Raw genomic sequence first — 22,539 nt, 5'->3', positions numbered from 1 at the left:
ATCATGTATTGACAAGTTTCGTGGTTAACTCGTTTCTTCAATTTAAAAAAGTTCATTAGTGTGTTTATTAATTTAATAATATAATAATAACTTGATAAAAAAAAAAAAGATAATTGAAATGATGATTAGTGTAGAAATATAATTTTTATAAGAATTCAAGTATCATTTTAGTTGTAATATTGTGTGTGTTAAGTTGTTATATACATTTATGCAATATGCATACATGTATACATGTAATATAACCAAACTTTGTGTGTGCGTTTGATGTTTTGAATAAAGTGCAGTAAATGTAAGCTTTCTTATATTGTAAACTGAATTGATATATATTGTGAAAAAGTGTAAAAAATTAAAAATGGAAAATCTAAATGTACCTCCCATTAAAAGTAATAATCCTGCTCCAACTGTTGAACAGATTAACGCAGATAAAGTAACTCAGGTATTTGATTTAATTTTCATTTATTTTATTGTGAAGTATAGTTTTCCTTATAATCAAATTAATTCTAACCTAAATGTTTCAATTATTTGATTATGAAATAGTTTTCTATATAACTCAATAGAATTCTAACCTAAAATTTTCATTCATTTATTTTACAGTTGGCTAATAAATATTGGGCACCGCATACTACAGATATACATCTACCATTTAATTCTCAAATAGTAGATGACATTTATATCCAAGAAATATGTGCTTCAAAGTTTTCCATTCGACGTATCATGATGTTAGAATTCAGTCAATATTTGGAAAATTTTCTATGGCCAAATTATCATGTGGAAACTGCTACTCGTGCACACACCATGTCAATCGTCGTTATGGTCAACGAAAAGTTTCGTGAACGTGTACAAGTTTGGGAAGCATTCGAAAAGAATCCAAAACAGTTCGCTGGATTCTTTCAAAAGGTTCTCGAAGCATGCTTGGAAGACAGTATTATGGATTTTGATCTTAAAGAACAAACAGCACTTATTGTATTTTTAAATCATTGCTTCAATTCTATGGAAGTACCATTGGTTAGAGAAGAAGTTAAAAGATTGGTATCGTTGTCCATGTGGATATCGTTGCAAGAAGGACGTAGAGAGTTAGAATTTAAGAAATATCCTAAATGGAGAAAATACTGGAAGGTTATAAGAAAAAAGATAATCCCGAATTGAAAGACAAATTAGAATGGGAACGTAAATTCTTACACAGACTTATGATCAAATTTATGACCATATTAGAAACTATTCCTCTTGAAGGTAATTGATGCACGAGTTCCTGACAGAAAAAAAGGTAAGCTATGACCTCTTGTCGTAGGACCAAATTATTGCAGATCAAATAGCTTCAAATATTAATATAATATATACAAAAATCAAGTTATCCCTACAATAGAGGCATATACATACCATTTTTTGCCTTTAGGAACTCGTGTTACTGTTTCTTCTTACATTCTTATATATATATATTTTGAAGAACAATATAATCTTAAATAATTTATTACAGAACCTGTTTTTCCTGACAAAATTCGTTACTGCGAAAGATTCTTGGAACTGATCATCGATCTCGAAGCTCTTCTACCAACTAGGCGCTTTTTCAATACCGTCATGGACGATTGTCACCTGGTGGTACGCTGTCAATTATCCAATTTACTACACCGGCCAGAAGGTGGACTATTCGGTCAGGTAAGTTAAAATAAAATACCAAAATATTAATAGAGTATACAAGATAGTTTATTTAATTATTTATATGCATGAACACGTAAAATGATTTTCTTTTTATCTTGTTTGTTTTTTTTCTTTACATAAAAAATTGCTATATCGTACAAAGAAATATTACAGTAATATTTGAAAAGCACATAATAACAGATGTTATAATTAACTTTGACTATATATACTAAAAATAGGTATTAATACTTTATTAGGTAATACATATATATGTATATATATATATTTATATAAAGATTTTCATTATTTAATTAACTAGTATTATGATTATATACACAGATCTATTATCAAAGGCACATACACAATTTACAATACATTTATCAAATATCTTAAAGCTAATGAAAAAAATTGATTGATATTAAATATTAGATATGTCTTTTATTTGGACAATCAGTCAGAGTTAATTATTTTAAGATCTATAAGTGTAAATTTTAATAACCGGCATTAATCGCTGTCATTTCTTCTCCCCAATCAAATCCTTCGAAATTATCGTCAACGTTACAACAACAATTGTATGTTTTTCCAAGTAAAAATTTGACTCTTTTTTGACTACATATACATATATAGACTATGAAACATGCTTGTAAAAAATTAGCAATAATGTGGAGATACACAAATGCCTCGTATTTTAATCCAGTTAATAATAACGTTATCAAACTAATATTCATCGTTGCAAACAGATAAACAAAGATTCGAAAATTGTATTTCATTTTATGATGTATCCTACCGTATGGTCTCATTCTTTTCATTTTATTTGCTGTTGTAAAAATGAAGGTAAAATTAATCATTATTATAAGAGCCATAGACATGTAATAAACTGAAAAACTTAACCAACCAATGGTTTCTTGAGCAGGATACAATGTACCACCTATAGTAGGTTTGTCAGTTTCTAATATAAAATGTGAAAAAATTGCAAGTGCAAAACTGGAAATGGTTGCTCCCCAAACGTATGCAGAATAATAACAATATTTTTTTCTATCAGTTGTATGTAAAAATACATTGCGAGAACTGAACGTTTTCCAAATATAGTAGCCCATAGCGTTGATCCAGAAGAAAGCAGCTAACAAGGATGTATAAGCGACTGTATCTGGGGAAGAAAAGGATGAAAACATTAGATAGAAGAAGACTTGATTTTGTATAAATTCATCAATTTAATTGGTATTTTAACTTACCAGCTACCATAAAGCTAATATGATTACCAAGTTCACTGAATAGTTTAACTGTCCTGGCGCATTGATTGACTATAAGACACAGCGCCATACTAGTTATCATATTACCAAAAAGATCTCTCAATTGTGGTAGAGCAAAATAAACGATTGCAACTATAAGATATATCATTATGTTTATACCATGAAAGGTAGGATCAATAGCATGTGTCATCACAAAATTAGTATCAGTCCATTGAACTGATACCTCAGGAACACATATCATGGCATAGGTAGCTACTAAATTATTGCTACTGAGTATAGCTTTATCCGCACAATACTGTCCAAAAGAATAATCATAATGAATGGATTTAGTTTGATCTTCTTCGTCATGTATTCTAATCGATTCAAAGGCACCAGCCTCTTCATTATCTTCACTAATTTCTTCATTATCAGCATAATGTCTGAGTTTACCCGATGGCAAAATAATAGCCAATCTGTCTGGTCCTGATGGATAATAATAAACATGCCATTGCTGTTCGTTACTAAGACATCTAGGTAATCCAATACGATAATCCGGAGTTACAGGAGTTTTCAAGTAAATATTGGAATCTTTGTCTTGAGTATATTCTGGTTGCCATGGTTTCGTTTCGTTCGTATCTGATAATGGTGTGCACGTGTCGTCCAAAAGTAGTTCATTCAATTCGCAACACTTAGCTATTTTAATCGTTATTGATTTTTCATTTGTATTTGTATTTCCACCGGCGAATCTCGAATGACTCGCTAGGAATGATACGAAAAGTAATGCCGTTGCAAGATGCATGTCACTCTTGTACTAACCCCCTTCTCTTTTCTTTCTTCTTCACCACACAAGCGTGTGCACACACTTTTTTCTCTCTCTCTCTCTCTCTCTCTCTCTCTCTCCGTTTCACGTTCACACTTTATTTCTTTATTTCTTCCTCTACCAACATATCACCATTTCACCTTCATTTTCCTTTTGTATACCTTCGTTAACTCAACATTTTATAATACAATAATATTTGTCATCATAGGACATTACTCAGAAGTATATATGCTAATCAATGAAATATTGATTTCCACTCACACGCAGCACACTCTATCCCTCTCTTTCTATCTTTCACATTAACAGGACGTTTAAGCTCTGTACACATGTGCGTCCAAATAACGCAATATTCTGGATTCATCTTAACTTTACCATACCTTTCCTTTCCTGTCTCTGTTGCTAGTTGAGACAAAAACGCTTGCAAAGAAGAGAACCCTACTCTTACTCATCCATACTTGTCCCCCCTCCTCTTCGTCCATTCTGGTTTCTTCTTGTACTCTCTTTCATACTTTGTTAGTCTTTTACTATTCCAGTCCTCCCCACTCCTCCATTCGTTTGACTCGTTCTTTTTGTGTGTATGTGTTGTTACGTGTGTGTGAAAAGAAGAGTAGAGAAGAGACAAGAAGGGTTTCTCTCACTATTACAAAAATTTAAAGCTCGATTCACACCGAACTTAACTTAACTAACAAGGGAATTTTAATTAATACAAATTGTACAATATCTGTTTCAAAGAATTATAATGTTTTCTATTAATCGTATCTACCTTTTTTGATTTCTCTTTTCAATATCTATTCTATGACGTTAGTTCTATCAGAATGATTCATAAGTTTGTTATGTTTCTTATTTATACATTACCTTTCCAGGTATTTGATATATAATGAGTAAGTGATGATACGTTTGTTAAATTCATGTTAAAAGATGAGATAAGAGAAAATGTATAAAAATTGTTTTATTAACTGTAAAAATATGAACTTATAAAAGTTAGGTGTGAATGATCCTTTAAAAACAAATAGAGCATCTTCTGTGTACTAGATTAGATCATTTTTATCATATTAAACGAATGTATCTTGTTCGTTGATGAACTAGTAACTTCATTGCCCTCTCGCATACTTTTTTGTTAATTGATAATACAAACGCTTCTTTCTTTTATCACGTATATCATAAATGAATGATGATAGTTAAATACGATTTCAATTTAATACTGGAATTAAGTTGAATTGTATAATCAATTTTAAACGTTCTTACGTCAATAGAGAATGTATTTAAATACATATATATATGTATTTAAAAAAAAAAAATTAATTATACTTCTGATGATTTAAAGTAGAAATAATTGATTTTGTTTTGTTATTTAATTTTTTTTTTTATTTTTTTTGAATTTTATTCAAATTTATTTCTGTATAAAATTAAAAAAAAAGAAAAAATAACTGTGTGTGTATAATTAAAATTATTTTTATAATTATATATAATTAATTTAACATTAGATATATCAGACCAGTCATTTTGACTGTTCGCGCCATTTTAATTCAAAATTTTTACTTCGTGTATCAATTGAGTTCTGTAAATAATTAAGCATTTTGTTATTTAAAAATGTCTATTACAATTATTATTGTTAAATATTTTTTGGTTATTTTTTAAGAGTAAATAGAGACTGGAAGTATCAAAAAGCATTTTTTTTTTATACACCAGTCGTTTTGACTAGTGTGGTAGAAATAGGTATTAAAAATGGTGGTACATCTAATGTTAATATTAAATATATATATATATATAAATTTATAATTAAAAATATATAATTAATGTCTGAATATATAGAAATTACGTATCACGTTGTTTGTCCGCAATGGACTCCTAAACTACTGAACCGATTTTAATAAAATTTTGCACACTCTGTGCAATTTCATCCAACTTGAAAGATAGGATAGTTTATCTTATCTTAATATACATAAATTACGTGTCACGTTGTTTGTCCGCAATGGATTCCTAAACTACTGAACCGATTTTAATAATATTTTGCACACTGTGTGCAGTTTAATTCAACTTGAAAGATAGGATAGTTTATATCTCAATTTATAATCGAATTATTTATTTATTAACAAAGAAGAATCATGATTATCTCTGTTAGTTCGATAATATTCTAACAGATGGCAGTATAAGATAATTCGTTAACTTAAAGATGTGTGTATCGGACTAGTATAATTATAAAATATAATTTATAATTATATATATTTAATATATTTTATAATTAAAAATAATTTGGTATCTTATTGACGATGAATCATCATACAATCATTTGATTGTATATGTCAAGGTATATAAATTTGGTATCGTCGTTAGTTAAATGCAAATACAAAGTCCGGTTTTGTATTATACTACGTGAAAGAAAGAAAAATAAAATTGAATGAGTCAATTCTTTGTTTTACATTCGCACACTCACACATATAGTGTGGAATATAAATTTTAAAAAATGAATGTTTTGCATTATCGTCATCATACTCAATATTTAAAACAGAAGCTGTATAAATATATATATACATGAAACAAAGTGATAGGTATAATTATAATAATAATAATAATAATAAAACACAATGTGTGTTTTTATATTTAGTTTTATACTTTATATATATTTTTACATTTGTTTTAGATGTTCTCACAATTTCTTAATATTTATAGTGAGATTCCTGTATAATAATAATAATAATCTCTCTTCTTCATTTACAAAACTACATGAAAGAAAAATACATATACATATATATATATATGTATAATTGATTTGTACATTAATAAAATCTCAATATTATTTTTTTTTTAATAATAATAATTAGCAGATAATGCATTTGTCAAATGATTTAAATAGAAATGAGATCGTTAAGATAATAACTTATTAATAATGCACACAAGTTTCATCTTCTGTTGTTGTTTTTTTTTAAAACAATTTTTAAAAAGTCATAATGAAGATGAATGAATAAATGAATGAACGAATGATTGGATGAATGAATGAATAAATTTCCTAGCCCTGTTGGGACAATTCCAATTCTTCTGGTAACACAACTTCACATTCCTCATCTTCATAGGCTATCCAAGATTTAGGGAAAACAATGCCACATGGTTTCTTTTTAGCCAAAAGTTTTCTCACTCTTTTACGGGATACAACCAAAAGAAGAAATATTATAAAGCCTTGTAATGAATTTAAAATATCCGTTGGTATCCTGAAAGAAAAAACAAAGTTTCATTTTAAGTATAAAAATCAAATGATGAGATAACATTGAAAGGAATATTAAACATTTAAGGTTGGGTTTTAGTTGATCAAAGAGAGAATTGAAAGAATAAGAAGTATTTACACGTAATAAAAAAAAAAAAAGAAATTAATATGAAAATTACATTTAATAATATGACGTCTGACGTATTTTTTTTTTTTTAGATATTTGAAAGAACAAGGAAGAATGTATTTACGCCAAAGGCTATAATTTTAATAGCCATTTGTAATGAATGTAGAAAATTTTCAAGAATTATTACGAAATAAACTTTATAATTGATCACACAGTTATAATAATAGATTTCAAAATGTGTTGAATAAATATGAAAATAATAATAATAATAATTTACCAATACCAGTCCGATGAATTGGCAGCAAATGATAATATCTCAAATATCCATGTTATACCCATAACAAGTACTAGCTTTGTATAAAGTAAACATTTAAATCTTAAAGCTCGTAATTTATTTCCACTATATTCACGATATTCGTGCCATAATCTCCAACTTGTCAGACCCAAATAGATAACATTTAGTGTCAATAGTATTGATATTGGACCATAAAAAAATACCCAGACTTCGTTTGTTCCTAATTCATCCCCAGCCCAAAGAAACATGTAAATTAATTTATTAAACATATGATGAAGATAAAGATGAAGCTAAAGATGAAGCTAAAGATGAAGCTGAAGATGAAGCTGAAGATGTAGATGAAGCTGAAGCTAACGATGAAGATGAAGATGAGGCTGAAGTTGAAGTTGAAGTTGAAGATGAAGATGTAAATGGAGGTGAAGATGAAGATGTAAATGAAGAGCTGCAGCTAACGATGAAGATGAAGATGTAAATGAAGAGCTACAGCTAACGATGAAGATGAAGATGTAAATGGAAATGAAGATGAAGATGTAAATGGAGGTGAAGATGAAGATGTAAATGAAGAGCTGAAGCTAACGATGAAGATGAAGCTGAAGATGAAGATGAGGCTGAAGTTGAAGACGAAGATGTAAATGGAGATGAAGATGAAGATGAGGCTGAAGTTGAAGTTGAAGATGAAGATGAGGCTGAAGTTGAAGTTGAAGATGTAAATATTAATTGAATATTTACCGCTAAACCAACACTTGGATTCACCAAAATGTGGTTTTATGTGAGTTCCATCAATATGATGAGTTATAAGTGTCGACAATAAGAAACAAGTCGGGAAGAATAATCCAAATACGCAATAAATTGGGAAAAGTATTTTATCGTTGATCACAAAATGTTTGAACCTAAAAATACAATTATATTTCGTTATAAAAAAAAACAACCATAAATTAGTTAAAATATTTTACTCACCAGACTGTTCGCCAAATATTAAATGCAACAATGTTTAACCAAAAGAATGCAATCATGAATGCATAGTACAACAAGAATGCTAAAATATAAAATAATTTTTAATATTTAAACAATGTTAATATGAGATACTTATATATGTATATGTGTGTGTGTATGTGTATATACCTAAAGTAACACATAAAGTTATGTCTTCATTGTACTCATCTCTGGTATTTTGGATACATAAAATAATATAACTGACTGCTAAAGAAGAAATTGAACCCATCATCGCTTTATCTTGTATCTCACGAAGTTCAGGAAGTATCAAATAAATAACAAGTGTTATGATTAAAAATATAGCCGATATCATACTGAGTGCCAAATATAATATATTTTTCCATGAATGTATCTGGTCAATGTAAGAATCCTCGAAACACATTAATGCCATTAATTTGTCAACATTATCCGTGGGTAACAAACAAAATCTGTGATAATTGAAAAGAAATTTTGATTAAAGTTTCAATTTCATTTAAATCCTTTACTACTTGTTTTTTTTTCTTAACAATTTCAATTATACTGATCTATGTTGGAAATAGATTAAACAAACAAAAAAATTGATAAACGCATGTATGCGTTTATAGCATTAAAAAACTTGTTGAAAAAATTAAAAATACAAATGAATTGAATAAAAGAGGAATGTTTACTTGTCTTGCATTATATCCTGGAAATCATTATCAATTAATGTCAATATCGCACCATTGCTGGTTTCCGTAATATTAAATTTCTCTTGTTCGGAATCAGTTAGAAACAATCCATTAGGACAATGGAGACGTATGTTACTGCCATCGCTGCAATTTTTTCCTCCTAACCATTTGGTGTCATTTTTACAACAATTAATGTCTTCAGCGGCATAGCTTAATGAACTGTTGATCCATGTCAACCAATTGAGGTATAATATCCAAACAAATACTAGGGGAAAAATAAAAGATAAAAAGTAATACAATTAATACAATAGAATATGAAAAAGTGTTTAATAAAATGAGTACACATCATCGGATATTATACTAGATCGTTCACTTGCATAAGATTAAATTAATAGGGCGAGTTGTGCTTTACCAACCTGTTGCTGCTGCTGTTGCATATATATATTGAGTATCATATATATATATATGAGTATCGGTTTTCCTAACGCTACTGAATAAATTGAAAACAATGAATTGATTAAAAAGACGATGGAAGCAAGATTAAAAGAGTGATATTTAATATATACACATGTATATACACACATTATTATTAACACAAGTTAACATCTACACATATATATATATATATATATATATATATATATGTTATATAACAGCATATTAATGCATATTTTGGTAATTGTACGTTCAAAGTCATGATTCATAGTAATAATCAATAATCATTTTCAATAGAGGAAAATAAAATCTATGAAAGACTATCTGCAAATATATAGATAAGAAACACGATAATCTTTTTACAACATAAGACAACACAACAACAACAACAACAATAACAATAACAACAACGTAATACTTTGATACTATGATTTACAATTTCGTATTAAAATGAATTATTTGAAAATATGAAATACTACTACTCTAGTAGTACAAAATATTATTTTAATTATATTAATAATTATATTAATTTAATATTAATAATAATTAATATTAAATATTAAAAATACATTGAATCTCCTTTTTTAATATTAAATACAACGTGTTGTATTCAATATTTTTCAATATATTTTCTGCTATACTAGGGATAATTCATTTGGTTATATTTAACGAGAAACAGAGATCAAATGAGAGATTGTTAAATAAATAAATAATAATAATAATAATAATAACCAATAAATATAAACGTTTACACGAGAATTATGAGAAATAGTGATAATGTATATTTTAATAAGATTATTCCGTTAATTAAAGATTATTTGTTTTTTTTTTATCGATTTTTTTAAACGCGTCATTGATCATACGATGATGTGTTACGATCGTATCTGATTTTTGCAAATCTCTTCTTTACGTGGTGACGTTAACACAATCATTGATTTTTTTTTTTTATCACGTTCTTTGATCGTACAAACATTGTGATTTATTTCTGAATAGAAATGATACTGTCTTTTTTAATTTCTTTTTAAAATTACCTGAACGACAGGTTTGTTTGATACTTTTTTATGTGTTTTAAATGTTGCCATTTTATTTTTATTTGATGACATCTATTTTACGTATGCACATTTATTTATATAATTATAGGTATGATATATATATATATATATATACATATGTATATATATATATGTGTTAGAGTATAGTTAAAAACAGAACGCAATTTTACGTGTTTTAAACGTGTGTATGTGTGTGGGTGTGTGTGTTAATTTGAATTACACGTAAAAACACATAATAAAACCACGCGTCGTTAACGTATATTTTTGAAATTATAAATATATGTACGTCATAATAGAAATATTAATATAAAAATATTTGAATATAATTATTAATTAAATATAATAATAATAATAATAATAATATATTAAATTATTTAATATACTTGCCATTGATTGGAAATAAACATGGTTGTTTTTGTTGTTGTTGTTTTCGTTTGTAATCATCCATATTTGAAATTTACGTATCTTCTATTTTCATTACTATTTTCATTACACTTTTCCTTTCATTAGATTAATATACGAATAACACAGATTAAGTTTGATCTTTGTCTCTTATTTATTCACTTTTTTATTTATTTGATTTAGAAATTATCAAAGGTCATTCAATAGTAGATTTTCATTCGTTTAATAAAATAATGAGTTCTGTATAAGAGTTAGATTTTACATTACACAACACTTTTATTGATTTTTCACAAATGTACATTTAACGATAAACAATTATTTAGAAATTATACAAAATTGAATAAAAATAAATCAACATGAGAGTGAATGTATTTTTTTTAAAAAGATTGTAAAAATATCAATGCAGTAAGATGAAAAGAAAAATAAAAAAACTATTCTTAACACTTTTAACTTTGTTGTGACTGACTTTCAACACTATATACTCAACTGTGGATTAAAAAAAGAAATGAAAACTGCATTCTCTTTCTCTCTATCTGGTTTATTTGTTTTATTTTTCTTTCTTATCTTTGTTTCTCATTCTCGTCACTATCTTTTTTTTTGTTTTTTTTTTTCTGAAAATGAATCTTATATTTAAAGATTTAATTTATTATTTATTATGTATACACAAAATAAACATGAAGATTAGTAATGTTAATTGATATTATATCAATTTGAAATGAAGTTATATATATATATATATATCTTACTTTTTATTATTTGTTTTTGTTTTGTATGTACTTTAATGTATTTGATATTATTTATTGAAGAAGGAAATAAGAGATAGAGAGAAAGAAAAAGAGATTATTCTAGAGGAACGTTATAACGCACACGCGATACGCACGATACTGAACTCATCGTACAAGCCATCATCGGACTTGATACTCCCGAACGCCCATAAATAGAGAATATATATATAGATATATATTCTCGAACAACGAATTACGTTTTTGTATATTTTCCTTTCTTCCAATTTCCGTTTTTTTTATTATTTATTTTTATTATTTGAAATTCAACAAATCATTGGATTGTAAAATTAAACACATTGAACAATATATATATGATAATTTGTATTCTTGTTGTTTTTTAAATTGGACATTGAGTTACGTAGTATTAGTTTGAATTATTTCAAATAAATCTTAAATTATATATATACCATCTATATAACAATATATATATATTTATATATCTATGTTGTTGTTGTTGTTGTTGTTTTTTAAATTGAACATTGAGTTACGTAGTATTAATTTGAATTATTTCAAATAAATGTTAAATTATATATATACCATCTATATAACAATATATATATTGTTTTTAATTATTATTTATTATATAATATATATATTGTTGTTAATTATATAATATATGATAATTTTTGTTGTTGTTGTTTTTTAAATTGAACATTGAGTTACGTAGTATTAATTTGAATTATTTTAAATAAATGTTAAATTATATATGTACCATCTATATAACAATATATATATATTGTTTGTAATTATTATTTATTATATAATATATATGTTGTTGTATTAATTATATAATATTAATATAATATTATATATAATTATAATTATATATAATATAATATATGATAACTTTTATTCTTGTTGTTGTTTAAATTGGACATTGAGTTACTTAGTATTAGTTTGAATTATTTCAAATAAATATAAAATTCTTTTAATTATAAAAAAGAATAAGCATGGAAGAATATTTTTGAACAAAATATATTTAATATATTATGTTTAAAATAATTTCTTTTTAAACAAATGAGAGATATACAAATATTTCATAACAAATGTAAATTTCATATGAAATATTTTTTACATAATAATTGTTATTATTGTTGTTTTTAAAATTGAACATTGAATTACGTAGTATTAATTTGAATTATTTAAAAATAACTGTAAAATCTTTTAATTATAAAAAGAATAAACACATGAAAGAGAATATTTTGTTGACAAAATATATTTAATATATTAATAAATTTAAAAAGAAAAAAAAATGAAAATATGAATCCCACTTGATATTGCTATATCAATATAATAAATTTATAATAAATAATAAATATAATAAAATAATAAAATAAAATAAAATAAATGATAGGAAATAAAGATTATTGAATATACGACATTAATATTGATAGTCTAATTTTAGAACTTAAATATGCGACGATAATAAATCGAGCTTATTTTTATTTGATCATTATATATTATACACGTGTGAAACGTTAAATTAATAACACGTGTTTCAATAATACCAATACCCAATGTCAACTGTTAATTCACTTTGTAATATACTTTATTATAAAATTATTATACCAAAGAAACATTAATATATATATTATTTTAATTAAACATTATACAATTAATTATTATAATTATACATTTAATTATACATTAATATACATATATACATATACATATACATTAATATTAATATTATATATTAAATATAATATATATATATATTAATTAACATTGTATATATATTTGTAATATGTATACAGTTATGTATGTATTACATTTTATGTAATATATATATATTAATTAACATATGTATATATATTTTTACATTTATATATTTATATATATATATTGATATTATATATTATTATTTATGTTTATGTTATGTAATAATTACAGTCATAATTAGTATAATATTATTACTAATACAGTATTACTATTACTATAAGTAGTATTTATTTTTATTATTATATTAATCATATATATTATATATATATATATATTAGATGGACCGGAAAGTAATGTTTCTTTCTAACCTTAAATTAAAAAAAAATAAATTTCTAATAAATGTTTATTTTTAGTCAATAACATAATCAACCTCGTTATTAACAACCTTTCTTCATCTAGTATGCGAATTTTTAATATCAAAATTGATACAAATCAAACGGTTTTTTGATAAAAATATACAAAATTTAATATTTGTAAAAACGACATTACTTTCCGGTTCACCTAATATATTTCTATATATTCTATTATAATATTATTATTATTATTATATTATTTATTACTTTATTACTGTAATAGTAATTACTTAGTAAGTATTATAAATAATAGTAATAATAGTACTATTACTATTACTATTATATAGTATTACTGTAAATATAGTAATAATTATCAATTAATATTATATATGATTAATATTGATATATATATATGATTGAATTTGATATATATATCAAATGATCATTGGTAGATAGAATATCACTGTAAAAAGATAATATATACAGATAATATTTAATCTACAATATATTAAAATAAAGAATATTATTTTTGTTAAAGCAAAAAAAAAATGTTATTTCGTAATAACGATCGTTAGTATACATCATATAATGTTTTTTTTTGTTTTTTTGCAAAAAATACTAAATTACAATCTCATACATAAATCAAAATGATTAATTATAATAATCACTATATATATATATATAGATAGATAGATAGATTATTGAGATTATTTATTTCAAGATTAATGGAAAACGTTCACTCGTAATTAAAAAACTGTGACGCGAATAGATACGAAAATAAAAATAATATCGAATCTTTCGAAATGTTTGAGAGGAAAAAAAAAAGAAAATATATTAAAACTAAGAAAAAAAAAGTAATAGAAAAGAATGATTAGCATATGTTATATTATTTTTATCTTTCATATTATTTTCAGTAATATTTAAATACAAATATATATTGTATATATAATCTTCTAAAAAAAAAAACACACACAATTAAGTTTAAAAATTTATTATATGAAAAAGAGTAACACGTGAAAACAAAAACACTAGGTAGTGAGAAAAAAAATAAATTGAAAAAAAAAACAATATATATATATATATATATATATATATATATATATATATATATATATATATATATATAGAACTATTATAGATAATAATTAATATTATTTACAGTTACAGTAAAAAAATTAATTTATATTATTACACTCTAATATAATTTATACATTATTTTAGTTATTATAGATAATAATTAATATTATTTACAGTTACAGTAAAAAAAATAATTTATATTACACTAATATAATTTATACATTATTTTAGTTATTATAGATAATAACTAATATAGATACATAACTATTATAGATAATAAATGTTATATATCTATCTATATATATATAGATATATAACAGTGAAATAAAGTAACTGGTACTAATTAGAATAAAAGAGAGATGTATGTGAAGATCATATCGAGTCCTTGAAATGAAAAACAGATAAAATATGTTTTCCTATGGAGTGTGTACTCACATCTATATTAATAACTAGTTCTAAGCTGATTATTTTGTATGAATAATTAGATATGATATCTACATATCATCCCACTATTTTTTTTTTCTATTCTTTTTTTTTTATTTTTTATTTTCTTTCTTTCTTTTCTTTTCTTTTTCTTTTTATATACGTGCACGTATGCAAACATTACACGTGCGCGTATTTTTACATGAGTCACATATTATATATATATATGTTATGAAATATTTAAATAAGCCTTTCACTAAATTCTTTTTTTATCTATTTATTAACCAATCACAAATTATTTTGTATGTTTTTAGCTCTTAGAAATGTTGAAATTTTACGCAAGATTTGAAATAAGCGAAGAAACTGGGGATCCCTTGACCGATCATGATATGACCCAATTACATTATGCCAAAATTACGTCTCTTCAGGTATAAATAATATTAAGATATATGATGTTATTTAAATGTTTATTAATTATATATTTAATTATATATTTTTTGTTATATTTTGATGCAGAAAGCGGTGTTCGCTAAATTTCGTGATTTAAGAAACTTTGCATTGGCTAATGTTGCAAGTGTTGATACCAGAGATGCTCTTAATAAACATTTTGGATCACTCAGGTACATATATATATATATATTTCTTTTATCATTGTTTTACAAAGTATGTTTGTTTGGTTTTCTAATGGTTTATCTAATGGATGCATAGTTTAATTATAAATGAAATTATATTATAATTAACATTTGCTTTTACCACACTTGGTCCAAAGGATCCAGACCTTTTTTGTAACTTGAGTCATTTTTCTCAATTGTACTCAACTTTGGTAATTTTTTAAACATATTTAAATTTAATTGAAAGCTATAAAACCTATATAGTCTTTTTAAATAAGTATTAAAGAAGTTTCAAAAAAATGTTGAAGTAGATCTATGCAATAGTTTCTTTTTTATAACGATTTTTCTAGCCCGGGTTCAAAAGACCCGGGTGTGGTAAGCGTGTTACGCCAGGAAGGGTGGTAAGAGCAAAGGTTAATTTATATTTACAATTATATTGTATTATAATTTATATTAATAATTATATTATATATTGTATTAATTATAATTATAATTTATATTAGTAATTATATTATATAAATTAAATTATATTATAATTAATTTATATTATATATTACACATAGTCATGTTTTACTTTAAATATCATTAAAATTAATTATAATATAATTTAATTTCTATAATATAATTATTTTTTTTATATAAATGTAATTAATATAAACTATAATTCATATATATAAATATATATCAATATATAAAATATAAATATAAATATAAATAAATAATATATATTAATTAAATATGAATTATATTTTATATTAATTACATTTATTTAAAAAAAAAAAAAATGAATATTTTTAAATAAATAATTTGCTTAATAATTCGTTTACAATGACAAATATATATTTCTTTTTTTTTTTTTTTTCAGTCCAGAAGAATTGAAATCCATTGCAAGTTATTTGAATTTGGTACCACCGAAGGAAAGAGAAAAAAGTGAGAATTGGTATCGTTTGGATATTGATTTTCTTCGAGAATTATTGGTAATTTTATAAACAATATTTATCATATATAGTTTTATCAGTAAACCTTTTTCTTGTTTTTTTTAATTTAATTTAATGTCTTTCGTTCTTTTTTCTTTTCATTTCAGATATCACGACACGAACGCAGAGCTTCTCAGCTCGAAGAATTAAATGAAATGCCACTTTATCCAACCGAGGATATTATTTGGAACGAAAGTATCGTACCAACCGAATATTTTTCTGGCGAGGGTTGTTTGGCTTTGCCAAAATTAAATTTACAATTTTTAACTCTACACGATTACCTTTTACGAAATTTTAATCTCTTTCGTTTGGAATCCACGTGTAAATATTTATTATAACATTTTCAATGTTTAATTTAAAAACCAAATAATACATTTTAACATTATTTAATGAAATTTTATATTTACAGATGAAATACGCCAAGATATCGAGGATGCTGTTAGCAGATTAAGTCCTTGGTACATTTTTTCATTTGATAATAGAACAATTAATCTCAATTGAAATATACCATTTGTATTAATTAAAATAATACATTATTAAACTAATAATCATATGTTTTTTACAGGCAAGCAGAAGACGGTGGTGTATATTTCGGTGGTTGGGCAAGAATGGCACAACCCATAACACAATTTGCAGTTGTTGAAGTAGCCAAACCAAATATTGGTGAAAAACGACCATCTAGAGTACGTGCCGATGTAACAATTAATTTAAGCGTACGAAAGGAGATCAAATCAGAATGGGAAAATCTTCGAAAACACGACGTTTGTTTTCTCATTACAGTTAAACCACAAAATCCAATTGGTGAGATTACAAATTTAGAAACATTACAATATTAATATTCAAGGATATATTTTAAATAAGATTTGTATTTGTTTATATTAACAACACAGGTACAAAGTACAGTCATAAGTTACCATTTATACCACAAGTTGGTTTAACCACAGTACGTGGTTGTGAAGTTGAAGGTATGTTAGATTCCAATGGAAGAGTTATAGAAGATGGTCCTGAACCAAGACCAATTTTACCAGGAGATACAAGGACTTACAGAGTATGGTTAGATTCAAATCAATATAGAATTGACATGGATAACGCTAGTCACGGTGGTGAAGACGTTTACGAAGGTTTCAACGTAATAATGAGACGAAAACCTAAAGAAAATAATTTCAAAGCTGTATTAGAAACTATAAGAGAACTCATGAATACAGAATGTGTTGTTCCTGATTGGCTTCATGATATCATACTCGGTTATGGTGATCCTGGTGCTGCTCGTTATTCCAGGTATTAATACTATTATTGATTACAATTTCATTGAAATTCTTTTACTATCACAATATTATGTGATTCAAATTCTGATCATGGTTCTTTACAGAATGCCTAATGAAATATCTACGATGGATTTTAACGATACATTCCTTGATATAAATCATTTACAATCAAGCTTTCCGCATTATGAAATTAAAGTTAAATGTGACGATGAAGAAAAACTTGTCAGGCCATTTAGATTGACGTTCGAGGATGTTATTGCTAAACAGAATAATGAACCTATCGAAAAAGTGATTATTGTTGAACCTCATGTACCTCCTAGTAGAGGCCCATACAAAGCTAATGAACCAAAAAAGTTTGTATTGAAAAATAATCATTTTCAAATGTATTCTTTACATGTTTTTAATCTAATCGTATGTGTTTAATATTTATTACAGAAATCAAATACCATTCACACCGACACAAGTGGAAGCCATCAGAGCTGGAATGCAACCAGGTTTAACTCTAGTTGTAGGTCCACCTGGTACTGGTAAAACTGATGTAGCTGTTCAAATAATATCTAATCTTTATCATAATTTTCCTTATCAAAGAACACTCATTGTTACACATTCGAATCAAGCGTTGAATCAATTGTTTGAAAAAATTATGGCACTTGATATCGACGAACGTCATTTGTTACGTCTCGGTCATGGTGAAGAGGCATTGGAAACTGAAAAAGATTTCAGTAGATATGGTAGAGTTAATTATGTCTTGGCCAAACGTTTAGATTTACTTATGGAAGTTCAAAGATTACAGGTAAATATATATATATAACAACTTCTATATTTATTTTATCTTTTGATTTGACTTGATTTAATTTGTTTTATTTAAAAGGAATCATTGAACGTGAAAGGTGATGTAGCATACACATGTGAAACAGCTGGACACTTCTTCATGTATCAAATACAAACACGTTGGGAACGTTTTGAAAATAGGATTAAACAAAGACAAGCTTCTGAAACATTATCTTCATCTTCGTCTACGTTTATTATTGACGAAGAATTTCCATTCCATAAATTCTTTGATAATGCACCACAACCATTGTTTAAACATAAATCATTTAAGGAAGATATGGAGATTGCATGCAGTTGTTTCCGGTACATATATTTATTTGTATATATTGTATATATATATATAGAATTAATTTTTAAATATAATTGAAATAATATTTTGTTTTGTAGGTATATCGAAAGAATATTTGCACAATTAGAAGAATTTAGAGCATTTGAATTACTTAGATCTGGATTGGACAGATCTAAATATTTATTAGTAAAGGAAGCTAAAGTTATAGCGATGACTTGTACACATGCAGCATTAAAAAGGCGTGAACTTGTTGATATGGGTTTCAAATATGACAACATATTAATGGAAGAGTCTGCACAAATATTAGAAATTGAAACTTTCATTCCATTATTACTTCAAAATCCTCAGGACGGTTATAATCGTTTGAAACGTTGGATTATGATTGGTGATCATCATCAATTACCACCAGTTATTAAAAATATGGCATTCCAAAAATATTCAAATATGGAACAGTCCCTTTTCGCAAGATTCGTAAGGTTAGGTGTACCGACGGTTGATTTAGATGGTCAGGGACGTGCTAGACCTAGTATTTGTAATTTATACAATTGGCGATACAAAAAGCTTGGTAATTTGTTACACGTAGAACGTAGTCCTGAATATTTAGTTGCCAATGCAGGTTTCCTTTATGATTTTCAATTGGTCAACGTTGAAGATTTCAATGGGGTTGGTGAAAGCGAACCTAGTGCTTATTTCTATCAAAATCTTGCCGAAGCTGAATATTGTGTAGCTGTATTCATGTACATGCGTCTTTTGGGTTATCCAGCTGATAAAATTAGTATATTAACTACTTACAATGGTCAAAAACATCTCATAAGAGATGTTATTAATATAAGATGTGCGAACAATCCATTAATAGGTCGGCCAAACAAAGTAACAACTGTAGATAAATATCAGGGTCAACAAAATGATTATATTATATTATCATTAGTAAAAACACGAGCAGTAGGTCATCTGAGGGATGCCAGACGTCTTGTTGTAGCAATGTCAAGAGCTAGATTAGGTTTATACGTCTTTGCTAGAGTATCACTCTTCAAAAATTGTTTTGAACTTACTCCCGCATTCAATCAATTGATGCAACGACCATTAAAACTTCAACTTTTACCGCAAGAAACTTATCCTACCGATAGATTAAATGACGCTGTTTTGACGACATCACCGATGGAAATAGAAGACATGCCACATATGGCTAAATTTGTTTACGATTATTATATGGAAAAAGTTAGCGGTATGAAGGTAAGGGATTGTTTGTAAATAATCTAGAATTAAGTTAACAACTTTGTTTTTATTAGCAAATTTTATTACTTATTTTGTTTTTCTTCTTCTCTTTTTTTTTTTTTTGTTGTTGTCAACATAAGGAATCACAAAAAATGTGGCGTAAACCAGGAAGTATGCAAATAAGTGGTAGTCCAGTACACAAAGTTCCTGCTCATCCTGGTGCCGATGATGATACTGATGATGATGAAGAAGATGAAGAAAATAAGGAAAATAAAGAAGAAGATGAAGAAGAAGAAAAAGTAGAAGAAGAAAAGCAAGAAGAAGAAAAAGAAACAGAAAAAGAAGAAGAAGAAGAAGATGAGCAAGAGCAGGTAACAGATAAACAAGAGATGACAAATGAAACGACAGAAAATCAAAGTGAACCAATACAAAATTTAATCGATGAACCAACATCTGAGACAAAAGAAAACAATGAATAAAATGTATGCATCAAATTAGTTTATTTTTTTACTGATAAACATTTAAGATCCTAATTGTAGATGTCAAAAAAAAAAAGGGTCGTAAAAGTCAAATCATTGATAATGCCAATTCGAAGAATATACATTTTATTAAAGTTATACAGTTATAATTATTTTTTTATTAATATTATAATAAAACTATTTATATATATATATATATACTTAAAAAATATTGCGTTTATCAAAAGTAATTTTCACGATGATTTTTTTTATACAAAATGAATTGAATTGATACTAAAAAAGTTGCGACTTCTTTTTACTGGTAAGTGTACCTTTTCTTCGTGACTTTAATTTATCTATCTTATGTATTCTTTTAACATCAACATCATTGGAAGTTTGTACAGAAGATGGTACATAACTTTCGTCAAATTTCATTAATTTTCCACGAAAATCCGGTTCGTATTCTTCGACAGAAGATTTAATACCTTTAGAATTTGGTACGTATTCTTCTACTAATTCCATAGAAGTAATGCTATGTGGTTCATAAGCTTCATAAGAGTTAGTGAAATTTTTAATAATGGAATTAGGTACATATGGAACATTGTTATCGGTAACATTGCACGTTTGCACAGGTGTATACTCTTCGCATGGTATTTGCATCCTTTGCAACGTACTTTTTCTACTTGGTATATACTTTAAAGGGGAAGAATTTTGTGTAATAAGAGCATCTGGCACGTACTCTTCTAATTCTTGACAATTAGAAGAATAATTGAATTGTTCCAATTGCGAATTGCTAGTACTGTCAGGCTTATCCAAATTATCTTTATCTTTCTTAACCAAACTATTTGATAATTCTTTAGAATATTGTTTCTCATCGCCAGAACTTTGTTCATGATTATCAACAACCTTGGTTAACTTTCTTTTTGCAGGCGACACATTGACTCTAATAGTTAACAACAAAGTATCTTTGGTATATTCGAACGATTCAATTGTACACCTAAAATTGTAATTTTTAACATTCATACAAAATTACATTATTTACAAAGGACATTAACTCGTGTCAAAGTAATTTCTTTCGAATGAAAATTGTAATATATGTTATATTTTCTTTACGTAATATCCAATTGTCTGGTAAATTTTTTCCATTGATTTCCTTCTAATTTTTTATAACATTGTTCGTTGATATTATTCTTGCAATTACGTAGAACAACTCTGTCCAACATTTTATAAACGGCTGCCCAATCTTCCAAATCAAGCCACTTGTTGGTTGATACCTTTTTCTTCTTAATTTCAATAATTCTCTCTTGCACGGTTACAACAACCGTCGCCACGCAATTGTCCCAAGCCTGAAAACACAGCTTTTGCCATTATACCGATGAATATTTGAAAAGGTGATAGTTTTGACAGCTGTCAACAGCTGTTAATAAATAAAATGTACCTTTATCACTTCTATGTATTGTCCTTCACGAAACATATTTTTCTAACGTTTATTATTTCGATTTAAATTTTACCAATTTATTTTTAATATAGAAAAAGAAAAATTTATTACAAAAGAATAACGAAAAAGAAATGAATCAAAACATTTGTTGTGAAACAGTTGACGATATTACACGACTTATTTTAGAAGGACGACGTGTGTCTTCTTCTTCTCTTTGGTCACTTTTCGCGCTACGTGTGCACATATTATCATACACATACACAACGAACAAAGTGTATACGTATATGTATCTTATGTACGCTAGGTTGATCAGAAAGTGAA

General features: G+C 26.0%; 4 protein-coding genes across 5 annotated transcripts; 1 reads left to right on the top strand and 3 right to left on the bottom strand.

Moving 5' to 3' along the window:
- Positions 1-9: 9 nt before the first annotated feature.
- On the top strand, positions 10-20,939 carry LOC107067293 (RNA helicase aquarius). The gene is given in 16 exon segments (XM_015322667.2): positions 10-436; positions 595-1,120; positions 1,123-1,230; positions 1,475-1,653; positions 15,449-15,562; positions 15,651-15,754; positions 16,611-16,722; positions 16,830-17,043; positions 17,132-17,180; positions 17,288-17,523; positions 17,613-18,000; positions 18,092-18,340; positions 18,423-18,780; positions 18,859-19,121; positions 19,206-20,340; positions 20,463-20,939. Coding segments are annotated over 16 exon segments (4,458 nt in total). The 5' UTR covers positions 10-352; the 3' UTR covers positions 20,802-20,939.
- mthl5 (G-protein coupled receptor Mth-like 5) lies at positions 1,863-4,146 on the bottom strand. Of its 2 annotated transcripts, XM_015322670.2 has the most exons (3): positions 2,868-4,146; positions 2,531-2,782; positions 1,863-2,452 (listed from the first exon to the last, which is right to left on the bottom strand). In XM_015322670.2, the coding sequence occupies exons 1-3, from the start codon at positions 3,661-3,663 to the stop codon at positions 2,127-2,129; spliced, it is 1,374 nt and encodes a 457-aa protein (XP_015178156.2). In that variant the 5' UTR covers positions 3,664-4,146; the 3' UTR covers positions 1,863-2,126. The 2 variants fall into 2 exon arrangements, with proteins under 2 accessions (XP_015178156.2, XP_015178155.2); XM_015322669.2 differs by having other exon boundaries at positions 1,863-2,782; positions 2,868-4,144.
- Positions 6,273-11,052, bottom strand: LOC107067296 (G protein-coupled receptor Mth2). Its single transcript, XM_015322671.2, has 7 exons — positions 10,820-11,052; positions 8,946-9,210; positions 8,428-8,726; positions 8,263-8,341; positions 8,035-8,195; positions 7,288-7,525; positions 6,273-6,890 (listed from the first exon to the last, which is right to left on the bottom strand). Exons 1-7 carry the CDS (start codon positions 10,878-10,880, stop codon positions 6,692-6,694), a joined length of 1,302 nt encoding a protein of 433 aa, XP_015178157.2. The 5' UTR covers positions 10,881-11,052; the 3' UTR covers positions 6,273-6,691.
- LOC107067348 (uncharacterized) lies at positions 20,911-22,360 on the bottom strand. Its single transcript, XM_015322776.2, has 3 exons — positions 22,219-22,360; positions 21,894-22,126; positions 20,911-21,777 (listed from the first exon to the last, which is right to left on the bottom strand). The coding sequence occupies exons 1-3, from the start codon at positions 22,252-22,254 to the stop codon at positions 21,075-21,077; spliced, it is 972 nt and encodes a 323-aa protein (XP_015178262.1). The 5' UTR covers positions 22,255-22,360; the 3' UTR covers positions 20,911-21,074.
- Between the last annotated feature and the right edge of the window lie 179 nt (positions 22,361-22,539).

This window comes from Polistes dominula, unplaced genomic scaffold (genome assembly GCF_049000335.1).
Source record: "Polistes dominula isolate Pdom_NZ unplaced genomic scaffold, Pdom_raw_medaka contig_75, whole genome shotgun sequence".
NCBI lineage: Eukaryota > Metazoa > Arthropoda > Insecta > Hymenoptera > Vespidae > Polistes > Polistes dominula.
This window is presented reverse-complemented; position numbering and strand designations above follow the sequence as displayed.